General features: G+C 43.6%; 1 protein-coding gene across 17 annotated transcripts in view; it reads left to right on the forward strand.

The window, feature by feature from the left end:
• Positions 1–15,495, forward strand: part of EPS15L1 (epidermal growth factor receptor pathway substrate 15 like 1) — a 101,075-nt gene that overhangs the window by 26,631 nt on the left and 58,949 nt on the right. For all 17 annotated transcript variants that reach the window (XR_011246402.1, XR_011246400.1, XR_011246403.1 and 14 more), the window contains 3 exons: positions 7,159–7,284; positions 10,746–10,805; positions 14,693–14,926. Coding sequence is in view for 13 of the 17 variants with exons in the window: in XM_060008110.1 (XP_059864093.1) it covers positions 7,159–7,284; positions 10,746–10,805; positions 14,693–14,926 (420 nt within the window). In the remaining 4 variants the exon portion in view is untranslated. The remainder of the gene's footprint in view (positions 1–7,158; positions 7,285–10,745; positions 10,806–14,692; positions 14,927–15,495) is intronic.

Consider the following 15,495-nt stretch of genomic DNA (forward strand, 5'->3'; position numbering starts at 1 on the left):
GTTGGACTCTGAAATGTTTACAGTTGAAATCTCGTATTTCTAGGTCATGTTCTGTGGTTTTGCTGCTTGGGTTGGTTAATCAGGATAGAAGGAGAAATTGTGAGAACTCTCAAGCATGAAGACTTCCAGGATGTCTTCGTAGCTTTCTTCGTTATTTCCAGCAGTTTATGCGTTATAATTCTTTCCTTTCTGTTTTGCTCCTATTGCTTTTTGAAAAGCTTCTCTCAACACTTAATGTGTTCTTTTTAGGACAGGATGTTGTGGCTGTAGAGCTGTGTTACTGCTTCTAGAAAGAAAAACGAGTGGTGTCTCCTAATAAGTGCGGAATTTACTCCAGAAGGCAACTTGTGTATGGCTTGGAGACAGTCTCCCAGTAATAAGACCTCCTCCCAACTCACTGTGAGCGGGTTGTCACATTTCCTCACTTTTATCTGGTTTAAATACTGACATTAATAGCAGTCCTGCTATGAAATAGACACCCCTCACCCACCCCCCCAGCCCCAAGTGCTTTTTTGTCCCTTTTTATGGGGTTGGTGTGTTCCCTCCTTGAAAGGGTTTATATGGGAGAGGTCGGGGTGCAGGGACAGGGCAGGAAGAGGCCTCAGGTGACTGAGGGGTCAGGAAGTTGCCTTTGTGAGCAATCAAGCATGTTGCTGCAGTGCCGAAGGATTTCTTTCTCTGTAGTCCAATTGCACGGCGCCTACTTTGAAAAGCAGCTGCTTTGTTGTGAAAATGGTGCCAAAGGGATCTTATTATTCCTTGAACCATTTCGGCCCCTTTCTGGCAGGAACTGTGTTGAGGCCTCAAGAGAAGAGCTGGCGGCTGAGGAGCCTGTGAGGCCTTGGAGAGGGGAGTTGGGGCAGGAATGGCACTGTGGTGGGGCAGAGAGCTTTGCAGTCCATTCAGAGAAACGGTGACAAGTGTTAATGTTCTTTTCTGTGGTGGAAGTTCCTGGGCTTCCTGAAGCCTGAGCCAGCGAGTCTGACAGATCCAGGGAGAGTTCCACACTCCAGGCGGATGCAGGGAGTTGGGATTCTCATTGCTTATGGTGACTCGAGTACACAGTGTCTGCTTGTGCTCTGATTTGTTTTTTCTCTTTTTTTAAAAAAATTGTGGTAAAATACACATAATATAAAGTTCACTATCTTTTTTAAAAAAAATTTTTATTTTTGGCTGTGTTGGGTCTTTGTTGCTGCACATGGGCTTTCTCTAGGTGAGGCAAGCAGGGGCTACTCTTCGTTACGGTGTGCGGGCTTCTCATTGTCGTGGCTTCACTTGTTGCAGAGCATGGGCTCTAGAGTGCAGCCTCAGTAGTTGTGGCGCACGGGCTTAGTTGCTCCACGGCATGTGGGATCTTCCCGGCCAGGGATCGAACCTGTGTCTCCTACATTGGCAGGTGGATTCTTAACCACTGTGCCACCAGGGAAGCCCTGTATGTCTTCCTTGGAAACATGTCTGTTCAGATCCTCTGCCCATTTTTTAATCAGGTTGTTTTTTGATATTGAGTTGAATGAGTTCTTTGTATATTTTTAGATATTAACCCCTTATCAGATAAATCATTTGTAAATCTTTTCTCCCATTCAGTAGGCTGTCTTTTCATTTTGTTGGTGGTTTTCTTTGCCGTGCAAAAGCTTTTAAGTTTAATTAGGTCCCATTTCTTTATTTTTGCTTTTGTTTCCTTTGCTTTAGGAGACAGATCCAAAAAAAATATTGCTATGATTTATGTCAAAGAGTGTTCTGCCTATGTTTTCTTCTAGGAGTTTTCTGGTTTCTGGTCTTACATTTAGGTCTTTAATCCATTTTGAGCTTATTTTTTTATGTGGTGTAAGAAAATGTTCTAATTTCATTCTTTCACATGTAGCTGTCCAGTTTTCCCAGTACCACTTATTGAAGACATTGTTGTTTCTCCATTGTCTATTTTTGTCTCCTTTGTCTTAGATTAACTGACCATAAGTGCATAGGTTTATTTCTGGGCTCTCTGTTCTGTTCCATTGATCTTTGTGTCTGTTTTTTGTGCCAGTACTGTACTGTTTTGATTACGGTAGTTCTGTAACATCAGTTAGGGAGCTTGATATCTCCAGCTCTGTTCTTTCTCAAGATTGTTTTGTCTATTTGGAGTCCTTTGTATTTAATACAAATTTTAAAATTATTTGTTCTCATTCTTTGAAAAATGTCATTGGTATTTTGATAGGGATTGCATTGAATCTGTAGATTGCCTTGGGTAGTATGGTCATTTTAATAATATTAATTCTTCCAATCCATGAGCACGATATATCTTTCCATCAGTTTGTGTTGTCTTCAGTTTCTTTCATCAGTGTCTTGCAGTTTTCTGAGTATAGATCTTTTACCTCCTTAGTTAGATTTATTCGTAGATATTTTATAGTTTTTGATGCAACTGTAAATGGGATTGTTTCTTTAATTTCTCTTTCTAATAGTTCGTTGTTAGTGTACAGAAATGCAACAGAATTCTGTATATGTTGCATCCTGCAACAAATTCATTGATGAGCTCTAGTATTTTTTTGGTGGTGTCTTGAGGCTTTTCTATGTATAGTATCATGTCATCTGCAAACAGGGACAGTTTTACTTCTTCCTTTCCAATTTGGATTCCTTTTATTTCTTGTCTGATTGCTGCATCTAGGACTTCCAATACTATATTGAAGAAAAGTAGCAAGAGTGGGGGCATCCTTGTCTTGTTCCTGATCTTAGAGGAAATGCTTTCAGCCTTTCACCATTGAGTATAATGTTTGCTGTGGGCTTATCATATATGGCCATTATTATGTTGAATTATGTTCCTTCTCTACCCACTTTCTGGAGAGTTTTTATCTCAAATGGATGCTGAATTTTGTCAAAAGCTTTCACTGCATCTATTGAGATGATCATATGATCTTTATTCTTCAATTTGTTAATGTTATGCTATTGATATTGAACCCATCCTTGCATCCCTGGAATAAATTCCACTTGATCATGGTGTATGATCCTTTTAATGTATTGTTGAATTTGGTTTGCTAATATTTTATTGAGGATTTTTGCATCTATATTCATCAGTGATATTGGCCTGTCATTTTCTTTGTCTGGTTTTGGTATCAGGGTGATGCTGGCCTTGTAGAATGAGTTTGGAAGCTTTCCTGCCTCTTAAATTTTTTGCGGTAGTTTGAGAAGGATAGGTGTTAACTCTTCTTTAAATGTTTCGTAGAATTTGTCTGGTTCCTAGACTTTGTTGGGAGTTTTTAAAATTACTAATTCAGTTTCATTACTGGTTATCGGCCTGTTCACATTTTCTATTTCTTCCTAATTCAGTCTTGGGAGAGTATACATTTCTAGCAATTTATCCATGTCTGCTAAGTTTTCCAATTTGTTGGCATATAATTGTTCATAGTAATCCCCTATTATCCTTTGTACTTCTGTGATGTCAATTATAATTTCTCCTGTTTTATTTCTGATTTTATTTATTTAGGCCCTTTTTTTTTTTTCCTTGATGAGTCTGGCTAAAGGCTTATCAATTTTGTTTATCTTTTCAAAGAACCAGCTCTTACTTTCATTGATCTTTTATATTGTCTTTTTGGTCTCTTTTTCATTTATTACTGCTTTGATCTTTATTATTTCCTTCCTTCTACTAACTTTGGGTTTTGTTTGTTTTTCTTTTTCTAGTATCTTTTGGTGTAAGGTTAGATTGAGATTTTTCTTGTTTCCTTAGGTAGGCTTGTAGCACTATAAACTCCCTCTTAGAACTGCTTTTGCTGTATACCATAGATTTTTTAAAAAATATTTAAATTTTACTGGAATATAGTTGATTTACAATAGTATACCACAGAATTTGGATCACTTTGTTTCCATTTTCATTTGTCTCCAGGTATTTTTTGATTTTCTCTTCGATGTCTTCAGTGACCCATTGGTTGTTTAGTAACATATTGTTTAGAATGCATGTGTTTGTGTTTTTTGCAGTTTTTTTCCTGTAGTTGATTTCTAGTCTCATACTGTTGTGGTCAGAAAGACTGATATGATTCCAGTCTTAAATTTATTGAGACTTGCTTTGTGCTGTAGTGTGTGATCTGTCCTGGAGAATGTCCGATGTGCACTTGAATGTGTATTTTGTTGTTTTGGGATGGAATGTTCTATATATATCTATTAATTTCATCTGATCTAATGTATCACTTAAGGCCATTCTTTCCTTACTGATTTTCTGTTTAGATGATCTATTGATGTAAGTGGGGTATTAAAATTCCCAATTATTATTGTATTACTGTCAATTTTTCCCTTTATGTTAATATTTGCTTTAGGTATTTTGGTGCTTCTATGTTGGGTGCATATCTGTGTTTACAATTGTTGTATCTTCTTGTTGGATTGACCCCTTTATCATTATGTAATGCCCTTCTTTGTCCTTTGTTACAGTCTTTGTTTTACAGTTCTTTTGTCTGATGTAAATATTGCTACCCCAGCTTTCTTTTCATTTCCATTTGTGTGGAATATCATTTTCCAACCCCTCGTTTTCAGTCTGTGTGTGTCTTTAGATCTGAAGTCTCTTAAAGGCAGCATATAGATGGGTCTTGTTTTTTATGCATCCAGCCACTCCATGTTTTTTGATTGGAGCATTTAGTCCATTTACATTTAAAGTAGTCATTGATAGGTATGTACTTATTGCCATTTTGTTCATTATTTTCAGTTTGTTTTGGTAGTTTTATTATTGTTGTTCCTTTTTTTCTTTTTTTTAAATGCATGCTTTTCTAATTCTTGGTGGTGTTATTCCCATTTTTTTTTTAATTAAATTTATTTATTCATTTTTGGCTGCGTTGGGTCTTCCTTGCTGCACGTGGGCTTTCTCTAGTTGCGGCGAGCGGGGGCTACTCTTCGTTGTGGTGCGCGGGCTTCTCATTGTGGTGGCTTCTCTTGTTATGGAGCACAGGCTTTAGGCACGTGGGCTTCAGTGGTTGTGGCACACGGGCTCAGTAGTTGTGGCTCATGGGCTCTAGAGCGCAGACTCAGTAGTTGTGGCGCACGGGCTTAGTTGCTCCGTGGGGTGGGATCTTTCCCGGACCAGGGCTCAAACCCATGTCCCCTGCATTGGTAGTCGGATTCTTAACCACTGCACCACCAGGGAAGTCTGAGTTCCTTTTTTCTTCTGCTCTTTTCCCTTGTGATATGGTGACTTTCTTTAGTGTTATGTTTGGATGCTTTTCTCTTTTGTGTCTATGTAGATCCATTATAGGTTTTTGGTTTGTGGTTACTGTGAGGTTCATGTATAACAACGTATGCATAGGTGAGTATTTTAAGTTGATGCTCTCTTAGATTTAGAACGCATTCTAACAATCGTACATTTTTACTTCCCCTCACCACATTTTGTTTTTGACATCGTATTTTGCGTCTTCTTATTTTGTGTTTTTCTTAACTACTTATTATAGAAATAGATGATTTTACTGCTGGTCTTTTAACCTTCCTACTAGCTTTATAAGTGGTTGATCCCTACCTTTACTGTATGTTTGCCTTTACCAATGAGATTTTTTTCCTTTCATAATTTTCTTGTTTCTAGTTGTGGCCTTTTCTTTTCCACTTAGAGAAATCTCTAGCATTTCTCATAAGGCTTGTTTAGTGGTGCTGAACTCTTACTTTTGCTTGTCTGTAAAACTCTTTATTTATCCTTCAAATCTGAATGATAATCTTGCTCGGTAGAGAGTATTCTCGGTTGTAAGTGTTTTCTTTCAGCACTTTGAATATATTGTGCTGGTTCCTTCTGGCCTGTAAAATTTCTGCTGAAAAGTCAGCAGAGTTTTATGGGACTTTGCTTGTATGTAACTACTTGCTTTTATGTTGTTGCTTTTAAGATTCTCTCTTTATCTTTAATTTTTGCCATTTTAATCATGATGCCTTGGTGTGGACCTCTTTGGATTCATCTTATTTGGAACTTTCTGTGCTTCCTGGACCTGGATATCTGTTTTCTTCCCCAGGTTCTGGAAATTTTAAGCTATTTCTTGAAATAAGCTCACTGTCCCTTTCTCTCTCTCTTCTCCTTCTGGGACCCTTATGATGTGAATGTTAGTATGCTTGAAGTTGTCCTAGAGGTCCATCTTAACCATTTTTAAGTGTATAGTTCAGTAGTGTTAGACACATTCACGTTGTTGTGTAACCATCACCACTGTCCATCTCTAGAACGTTTTCATCTTGCAGAATAAAACTCTGTCCCCATTAAACACTAACTTTCCATTCCCCCTCCCCCAACCCATGGCACCCACCATGCTACTTTCTGTCTATTAATCTGAGTACTTTAGGGACCTCATGTAAGTGGAGTCATAGAACATTTATCTTTTTGTAACTGACTTATTTCATTCTGCGTAATGTTTTTGTGGATCATCCATATTGTAGTGTGCATCAGTGTTTTATTCCTTTTAATGGCTGAATAATGTTCCATTGTATGGATGGACCATTTTGTTTATCCATTGTTCCATTGATGGACACTTGTCGAGAGTATTTTCCTAGGGCTCCCAGTGGCTCCAGCTTGTGGTCAGAGTGGTGAGAGGTTTGCCATATCCTCACTTCCCCTTGCCACAGGCTTTATTTCCATAGGAGGGCAGACTGGAGGCCCCTGCCCAGACCCTCCTCACTGACAGCTCCCTTTACATGCTGCCCGCATTTTGCATTTCAGAATGGTAGAGGCTGCTATTCTGCATTGCAAACCCTGCCCAGCCCTTCACTCTGTTCCTGAGGAGCTTTATTATTTATTTATTTTTTATTGTCAGACACAGAGGACTTCTTATGCTTAAAGTTGGTTTTGATAATTAGTTGCTTACATCTTTGGTTTATTTTTATATTTGGTTCTTTAGTTGTTTAAGTTCTATGGATTGATATCCAGATTTCAGTCTTCATTCTTTCATCTTTCTCATCCTAGTGAGCGAGGAGGTAGGTAGGAATGACCTTGGTCTCCCAGGCATCCCCTGTGGCAGAGAGTGAAGCCCAGCTCCTCTCTCCCCTGTTGATCTTGGCCACCAGATCCATAGTCACCAGAGGGCTGTATCCTTCTGGCTAGAGTTCACTCTGGAAGTGCAGTAGGACAGTCCTGTACTCTTAGGTGAGCCAGTGCTGTGTCCTTGCCCATTTTCAATCAGCTTCAGGCCAGGGCTCATTTTGGACTCTCACACTTTTTCACTCAGGCTGTTTCTTTCCAACTAGGTAGAAGAAAAGGCAAAATTTGATGGAATTTTTGAAAGCCTCTTACCCATCAGTGGTTTGCTTTCTGGAGACAAAGTCAAGCCAGTCCTCATGAACTCAAAGCTGCCTCTTGATGTCCTGGGTAGGGTAAGTGGTTCTCTCACACCGGGCACTGCTGCTGAGTCCAGTCAGCCCCATGCTCACCCCCCACAGACACTTCGAGGCCTTGCTGCACAGCCATGCAGTGTTGGGTTTCATAAGAGACAACATGGGTGGAGCAATTGCTGCAGTTGGGCTGGCTTGGGGCCTCACAGGGTGCAGCTCACAGAGGCTCCCCAGCACACATGGGGAGCAGCCTGAGAAGTGCACTCACTACCCAGGGCTCGGGGCAGGCAGAGCTGGGACTCAAACCCAGACTGTGATTTCCCCCTCTGCATTGTGCTTCTAGGGGAAGAGTATGGGCATATATGTCTGTATTTCTTTTCTATTTTTAATTTTTGTTTTTTCCTGCCTAGGAACCTAAGGTAAAGGTACTTTCAATTCTGCTGCAAGTTTAGATAAAATTTTATGCATTCCCCCCATTTTTATTAAAAAAAAAAGCCTCAGTTTTGTTCCTATTAAATACAAGTTTTTTAGATACAGGTTTCTAAACCAGACTGTTTTCCTTCTAATGTTTGCGTTATGGCCCCTCATGTTTGCTCTGTGCACAAAGCCCAGTTCTGCATGGCTATCTCTGTGCTGAGTTTCCCGCTCTGGGTCGAGAGGGGATGGATGTTGTCATCTCTCTGGATGGAATTGCTGGTGTGGCAGGTGCAGACGTAGAGCAGGAGGGTGGAGCATGGTCCCTGCTGCCCCAGGCCACGCCTGTGGGTCTGGCTCATGACATTTGGTAGAACCATGGGGAAGGGTGCAAATTCCTACCCACTTGGATTCACCTAATAATTTTCCTGTTTGAATATCACTTTTGCAGTTACTGGCCCATTTGATAGGATCCAGATAGGACTTTGTTTTGAAATGAGGCCACTAAGAAAGGGGATCTCACAGATCCCTTTGTCTTCTTTTTGGCTGTGGTGTGGTGTAGACGGAGGCCTATGATGGGGACCCACGCTGATCACCAGTGGTCTTTATGAGGCAGGATGGGGTGATCTGTTCCTGCACAGTGTGACAGTTCTTCAAAATACCTGAAAGTTGGGTGTAATAATGTTGTAGAGCCAAATCCTGAACAAGACAAAGAGATCAACAGAGGTGGAGTGTGCTTTATTAGAAAGGGAGCTACGGCTAGGAAGGGTGAGTTCTGCAGATCTTCCACCTTGGCTCCAGGTCTTGTCCACAGGGGTCACTTCTCATCTACTCCTCTCTCGGTCTCTCCCTCCCTCCAAGCATCAACCCACACGTGCACCCGTTCATGCATGCATGCGTCTGTATGCATGCATCCATGTCCATGCACCCATCCATCCATGCATGCATCCACATTCACGCACCCATCCATGCATGCGTGCATTCACACCCATGCATGCATCCGTGTCCATGCACCCATCCATCTGTGGTATGTATCAATGCACTCAGGCATCCATCCTTGCATCTGTGCACACACTCATTCACCTGTGCATCCCTGTACCCACGCATTATGCATCCATTTAGTCATTCAGAAGCATTTTTCGGAGTCTGCTCTGGGCCAGCTTTGTACTGAGCACTGGGAAAATGGGGATGAAATTAAATACAGTCCAGGAGATCAAATAAGTAAGTAATAGTTAAGATCTTGGTATTTATTGAGGGCTTAGTATGTGCTAGATCCTATTCTAGCGCTTTGCAGGAATGAAGTCACCAGGTACTTGCAACTACTTTGTTATGAATGGTGTCACTTCCATTTTCCATGTGAGGAAATGGGGGTCCTTCAGAGTGGCTGGTTAGTCGCTCAGGGTTGCATGGAGAAGGGAATGAGGTCCTGGTGGTCCCCAGAGCCTGCACTCTTCCCTGGTGCTTACCCCCGCCCGCCCAACCATTGCCTCCCTGATAATCACGGTTCTGCTTGCTGGGGACAGTGGTAGAGGGGGAGGTTCCTGACCCGCCAGAGCAGAGGGGTACAGGGCAGGCAGGGAAGGCTGCCTAGAGTAGGTGCCCCTGGGTTGTAGCCTTTAGAGGGAAGGAACAGGTTGCAGATGACGGGTTGAGAAGGCCAGGCACAAGACAGCATGAGCAGAGGCAGCCTGGCACGCTGAGTACGGCTGATATTCTCACCAGGCGGTTCTACCCCCGGGGGATGTAGAGCAGTACCTGGAGACATTTTTGGTTGTCCCACCTGGGTTGGGTGTTACTGATATCAGGTAGGTTGAGGTCATGGTTGCTTCTCAGTATCCTATAATGCACAGGATGTCCCACCACAGAGATGATCTGGCCCCGAATATCAGTGGTGCTGTGGCAGGGGAGGACTGTGGAGTCAGGAAGGCCTGTATGTGCCGTATTTTGGGGAACATTACTTTTCTGAGATTCTGCTTCTTAAATTGAGACCAAAGACGTAAAACACTCAGCCGAGTGCCAGACACCTTTAAAAGGGCATCCATATGCTTGAGGGGACTGCGAACAATTTGAAGTCCCTAGAGATCAAGGTGGAGTCCCAGGAGACTGGGCGGGGGTTGAGGGACCAGCTAAGGGCACAGTGGTCTCCATGTGCACAGGGACTGGATGCCGTCAGCAGGGTGAGGTGGGGTGAGAGTGCATTCTAGAGCAGGTCCTGTGGTTACCCTGGGTACAGGACTAGAGGCAGGGAGGCCAGCTGGAAGCTCTGGCCTCTGTGGAGTGTTGGAGAGGCCCAAGCCAAGGACACAGCAGCAGGGGGTGAAGAGGAGGGTCCACATGTGAGAAACATCCCTGGGCTGAAGATCCTAGTGATTGATTGGGGGCGCGGGTACCAGCATATGTAGCATCACAGATGGACCCTGGGCTTCTGCCTGGCTCTGGGCACTGGTGCCATGTGCAGCACTGTCCAAGTCAGACAGGCTTCTGGTCCTGGCAGGCTGACTTGGGTCAGGAAGCTAGTGCCTTGGTTGTACTTTAGAAAACCCAGCACACAGCCTTTGATCCATGCCTGCCTTGTCTTTCAGGATGCTAGGTCGGCCTGGCATATTTTGTGGGATCTTTCTCACCATCCACTGATAGGGGAGAGGAGACAAGATCCCACAGGCCTACTCAAATGCATTCCCGTGGCCCTGCCGTGAATGGGGGCAGGGGCTAGATGTGTGTGTGTCTGTGTGTGTGTGTGTCAGTCAGTGGGGGTGGGAAGGCGGGCTTGTGTTCAGAGCAACACCTGCACCAAAACCAAAGAATCTAAAAATCAGGGTGGACGTGATTACAATCATGATCATTTGTTAGAGAAAATGAATGTTAATATGGTGGAAAGGATCTTGGAATTGACAGTATTTCATTGGATGATGGTTTTTCAGAGAACCTACAGACTGGTTCTTAAATGCATTTTGATTGCCTTGTCTTAACCCTGGTGTGCAGTCAGAATCTGAGTTCTGGTGGGCATGCGTGCTGCCACACAGGCCTCTCCTCCCAGCAGTCCCTTGGTACCGCCCCCCGCTAAGCCTTGCTGCTCTCTTCCCTTGCAGGTCTGGGACCTCAGTGACATCGACAAGGACGGGCACCTGGACAGAGATGAGTTTGCTGTGGTAGGCCCCTGCTGTGACTCTCTTTTCCCACTCTGCTGACGAAGCAAATGTGCAGCTCATGTGGGGGTTTCTTGTTTAATTTTTTAAATGTTTATTTTGACATAATTTGGGTGTAATTTGACAGAGAATTCTTTCGAATCTTCACTCAGATTCCCCAGTGTTGCTGTTTTACTACACTGTTTTATCCTTCTCCCTCTCTCCCTCTCCTCTCCCCTTCCTTCTCTCCTTCTCTCTCATTTGCATATGAATGTATACATGGATATGTATACACAATTAATTTTCCCTTTGAACCATTTTGAAGTAAGTTTCAGACATGGACCTTTTCATCCTGAAATACTTCAGTGTCTGTATCCCCAAACCAGAGAATTCTCTTGCATAACTGCTGTCCAGTTCAAAATCAGGAAATTGACATTGTCTAATTTATTACAGTATCTATTATGATAGGTTATATCATATATGTTATATATTAGTATATCTATTATTGTATTAATCTATTATCTAATCTAAGGATATTATTCACATTTTGCCAGTTGTTCCCAAAATGTCCTTTATAGTGAAAGAGACTACAGCCTCGTGTTCTTTTTTTTTTTTTTTTTTTTTTTTTTTTTTTTTTGCGGTACATGGGCCTCTCACTGTTGTGGCCTCTCCCATTACGGAGCACAGGCTCAGCGGCCATGGCTCATGGGCCCAGCCGCTCCGCGGCATGTGGGATCTTCCCAGACCGGGGCACGAACCTGTGTCCCCTGCATCGGCAGGCGGACTCTCAACCACTGCGCCACCAGGGAAGCCCCAGCCTCGTGTTCTTATAATCTAGATCAGCTCCTGTGTCTGTCTTTGTGTCTCATGGCCATGTGGGCATTTTTAAGGCCAGTGGTGTGTAGTGTGTCCTTCGGTGTGGGGTTGTCTGCTGTTTCCTGATGATGATCCAGGCCATGCACTTTTGTGTGGCAGGTCCCCACCGAGGTGATGCTTGTTCTCCCCAGGGCACATGACATCGATAGGAGATGTGATGTCTTATTCCATGTCTTACTACCTTGATGTCAACCTTGACCCGACCTTGATCAAGTTTGGGGTGGAGGCTTCAGGATTCTCTCTTTTCCTTTGTGCTCAATCTTTCATGAGAGACACGTGGAGACTGAATACCCTGTTACCCCTACAACTCTCACCCGCTAGTTCTTGCATCCTCCCAGGAGTCTCACCTGAATCAGTCAGGTTTCTGGTAGTTGCCAGATGATGATTTTCTAATTCTGTCATTCCTTGCACATCTTCTAGCTGGCCTTCTACTGTAAGGAACTTGTTCATATCAGGGTGGACTTATGGATGTGTCCTCTGTTCTCTGTTCCATGGTTTATAATCCTTTACTGGCATGATTTATTTTGCCCAGTGGGAGTTCCTCCCAGCTGACTCCTTTGTCATTTGGTCACATCATATCATTCTTGAGCACTTGCTTACTTTTGGCACGATAGGATTTTCCTTGCTCTTTCCTTGCTCTTTTTTCTTGCTCTCTCAGCTCCGTCATCAGCCATTTTTCCAGGGACCCCCAGTTCCTTATAGTGGAGAATGGTATTAGAAACCAGGATCTGGGCACTGGGGTGCTCAGTGCCCCTGCGATGCCACTGCTTCCAGACCTTCTCAGCAGACAGAGCTGGGAAGTAGGCATATGTGTAGACATGCCCACCGGGTGCCCTAGCAGCCTGCCATCTACTTCCACGTCTGCTTCTGTTCATGCCAGAGCCCTGACACTCCCACCCTCTTCTCCTTTTAGCAGCAGTGCTAGATCTATGTGAGGATTGGGGCTCTTGTGTCCTATGGGCTGCCTTCCCATTCAGCTGCCCTCCCTCCACACCCCCGTAGCTCACCATTCACCTCTCCCAGCTGCCTGCTGCACTGACTTTGCCTGGCTCTCACCTCCCCACCCTGGGCCCATGTCATTCTGTCCCTCTTTTTCTTTCTCCCTTCCCCTCTCCTTACTCACATCTTTGATCTTTCTCTCCCGTTCATGAGATTTATTCACTCATCTCATTCCGTTAAATCTCAAAGTAGAATAAAGTAGCCCGTTGTAGATAAGGACAATGCTGTAATAAACAGTAATTAAGTTCAAGCAGAAAAAAAAAAAGCTGGGAATTCCTAAGTCATAGAAAACGATGAACTATATCCATATCCCTAAGGTACATCTTCTGTTTTAGGAATTTTAAATGTCTTTAAAATGTGATTTTACAACATACAAATGAATGAAAGCTTGTTATTATCTTACTATACTATGGTGTAAAGCCTTTGAGATTTTAAACTTCTAGGTTAAATTTAAACCATTTGCCAAGGAAATTATCAATTTCTCTTACAATTCCACTCATAATCCCTTACACCCCATAGTACTCAGTTGTGTTTTTTTCCCCCACACATCAACTCTGTTTTGCCTTTTTTACTTTGAGCATTTTCCATGTTTCTCCATCATCCTGTTCTTTTCACTAGCTGTCCATTATTATTTTTTTTATTGTGGTAAAATACACATAACAAAATTTACCGCATAACAAAATTTACCATCATAACCATTTTTATTTAGTTTTTAAAATATTTATTTATTTATTTGGCTGTGCCTGGTCTTAGTTGCGGCACGTGGGATCTTCATTGCCGCGTGTGGGATCTTCGTTGTGTCATGTGGGATCCTTTTAGTTGCGGCATGTGGGATCTAATTCCCTGACCAGGGATTGAACCCCGGCCCCCTGCACTGGGAGCATGGAGTCTTAACCACTGGACCACCGGGGAAGTCCCATCATAACCATTTTTAAGTGTACGGTTCAGTGGTATTAACACATTCACATGGTTGTGCAACCATCACCACCATCCATCCCCAGAACTCTTTTCACCTTGCAAAACTAAACCTCTGTCCCCATGAAACACTAACTCCCCATCCCCCCTCCCCCAAGCCCCTCATTATTTGTTTTTATATTTCTTTTGATGGCATTTGACTTCAGGTGTTAGTTAGTATCATTGAACTGCCTTTGGGGTGGTCTCCAGGAAGGGGTGATTGGCCTGGAGTGAACCCAGGAACACGCCTCTCTCCTCATAACCTCATGAGCCCTGAATTTCTACTTTTGTTTTTATCATTTCTCATCATTTCAGCCAAGATTTATATTCTTTTATAAGTGGGTCTTAGAGTTGTGTCATTTTGTCTTTCTTTTCATCACTAGCTGAGTTTGGCATTTAGTACAGTTTTTAAGTGACTGTAAATTTTTACCTGTGTTAATGATCTGTTGGTAGCAACTTAAAGACTAGTTTGAAGTGGGGGGGGGGGTTGTCATTTTGGTTTTGTTTTGTTACTTTTTAAAATAGACTTTTCAATCCTTGTTTTAGACAAAGTTTATTTTCCCCTGCCTACCTCGAGCAGGAGAGCCACCTGTCCATCCTCAGCACACACGCCCTTTTGGGTAGTTTTGTGTCTCCTGAATATCTTGAGGTACATGCAGCTCTCATGGTGTGCCTTTTTTTCCCCTTCCAGTTTTCTTGAGATGTAATTGACAGACAGCACTATATAGGTTTAAGGTGTACTATCATGGTGAGTCTGTAGACTTCCACATTCCATTACTTTGAAAGTCGTCAGACCTGGAGACAGTGGCCTTGCTGTGTGGTGAAGGGACATGTGTGGAGTCTGGCATGATTGTATTCCTTTTGTACTCATTTCAGTCTCTCGTGATTAAACATATGTCTTAGAAAATTATGCATTGGCAGTGTAGCTCATCAGAAAGGTTTATTTTTACTGTGTTCCATTTGGAAGCAACCTCAAAAAGAGCAGTCTTCATCACATCACTGCAGCCCCTGAAAGAGCTGCCCTCTGCCCACCCTGGCCCTGGGCCTCGCCACCTGAACGCCGTTCTCTTTTGTGCTCACAGGCCATGCACTTGGTGTACCGAGCCCTCGAGAAGGAGCCTGTGCCCTCCGCCCTGCCCCCATCCCTCATCCCACCGTCCAAGAGGAAGAAGACGGTGTTCCCGGGAGCTGTGCCTGTCCTGCCTGCCAGCCCCCCGCCGAAAGACAGCCTCCGCTCCACGCCTTCCCACGGCAGCGTCAGCAGCCTGAACAGCACTGGAAGCCTGTCTCCCAAGCACAGTGTCAAGCAAACACAGGTACGGTGCCCTCTGCATGCGTGGCCACGTCTCCGAGCAGCTGTTTGCACTGCTGTGTAGAGTGCCAGCAAGATGTTTCTCAGCAGCACGTAGTTCGTGACCCAAGAAGGGTAAAGTCTGTGATTAAATTAAATCTTTACAATAGGTGTCGTAGTCCTCTCTGGCTGCTGTGACAGTGCTGTAGACTGGGTGGCTTCTAAACAGCTGATATTTATTTCTCACAGTTCTGGAAGCTGGAAGTCCAAGATCGAGGTGCCGACAGATTCGGTGTTTGGTGGGGCAATTCCTGGTTCACGGGTGGCCGTCCTCTTGCTGGGTCCTCACATGGTGGAAGGGCCATGGAAGCTCTCTGGGGTCCCTTTTTTAAGGGCACTAATCCCATTCGTGAGGGCTCTGTCCTCACGACCTAATCACCTCCCAAAGGCCCCACTTCCTAATGCCATCACAATGGGGCTTAGGACTTCCAGCGTATGAATTGAGCCGGGGGGGGGGGGGGGACACAAACATTCAGACCATAGCAACAGGGATTCAGAATTAAGTTTCTCATTCACTTACACATAAATACCGCC

This window comes from Delphinus delphis, chromosome 3, assembly GCF_949987515.2.
Source record: "Delphinus delphis chromosome 3, mDelDel1.2, whole genome shotgun sequence".
Classification (NCBI taxonomy): Eukaryota; Metazoa; Chordata; class Mammalia; order Artiodactyla; family Delphinidae; genus Delphinus; species Delphinus delphis.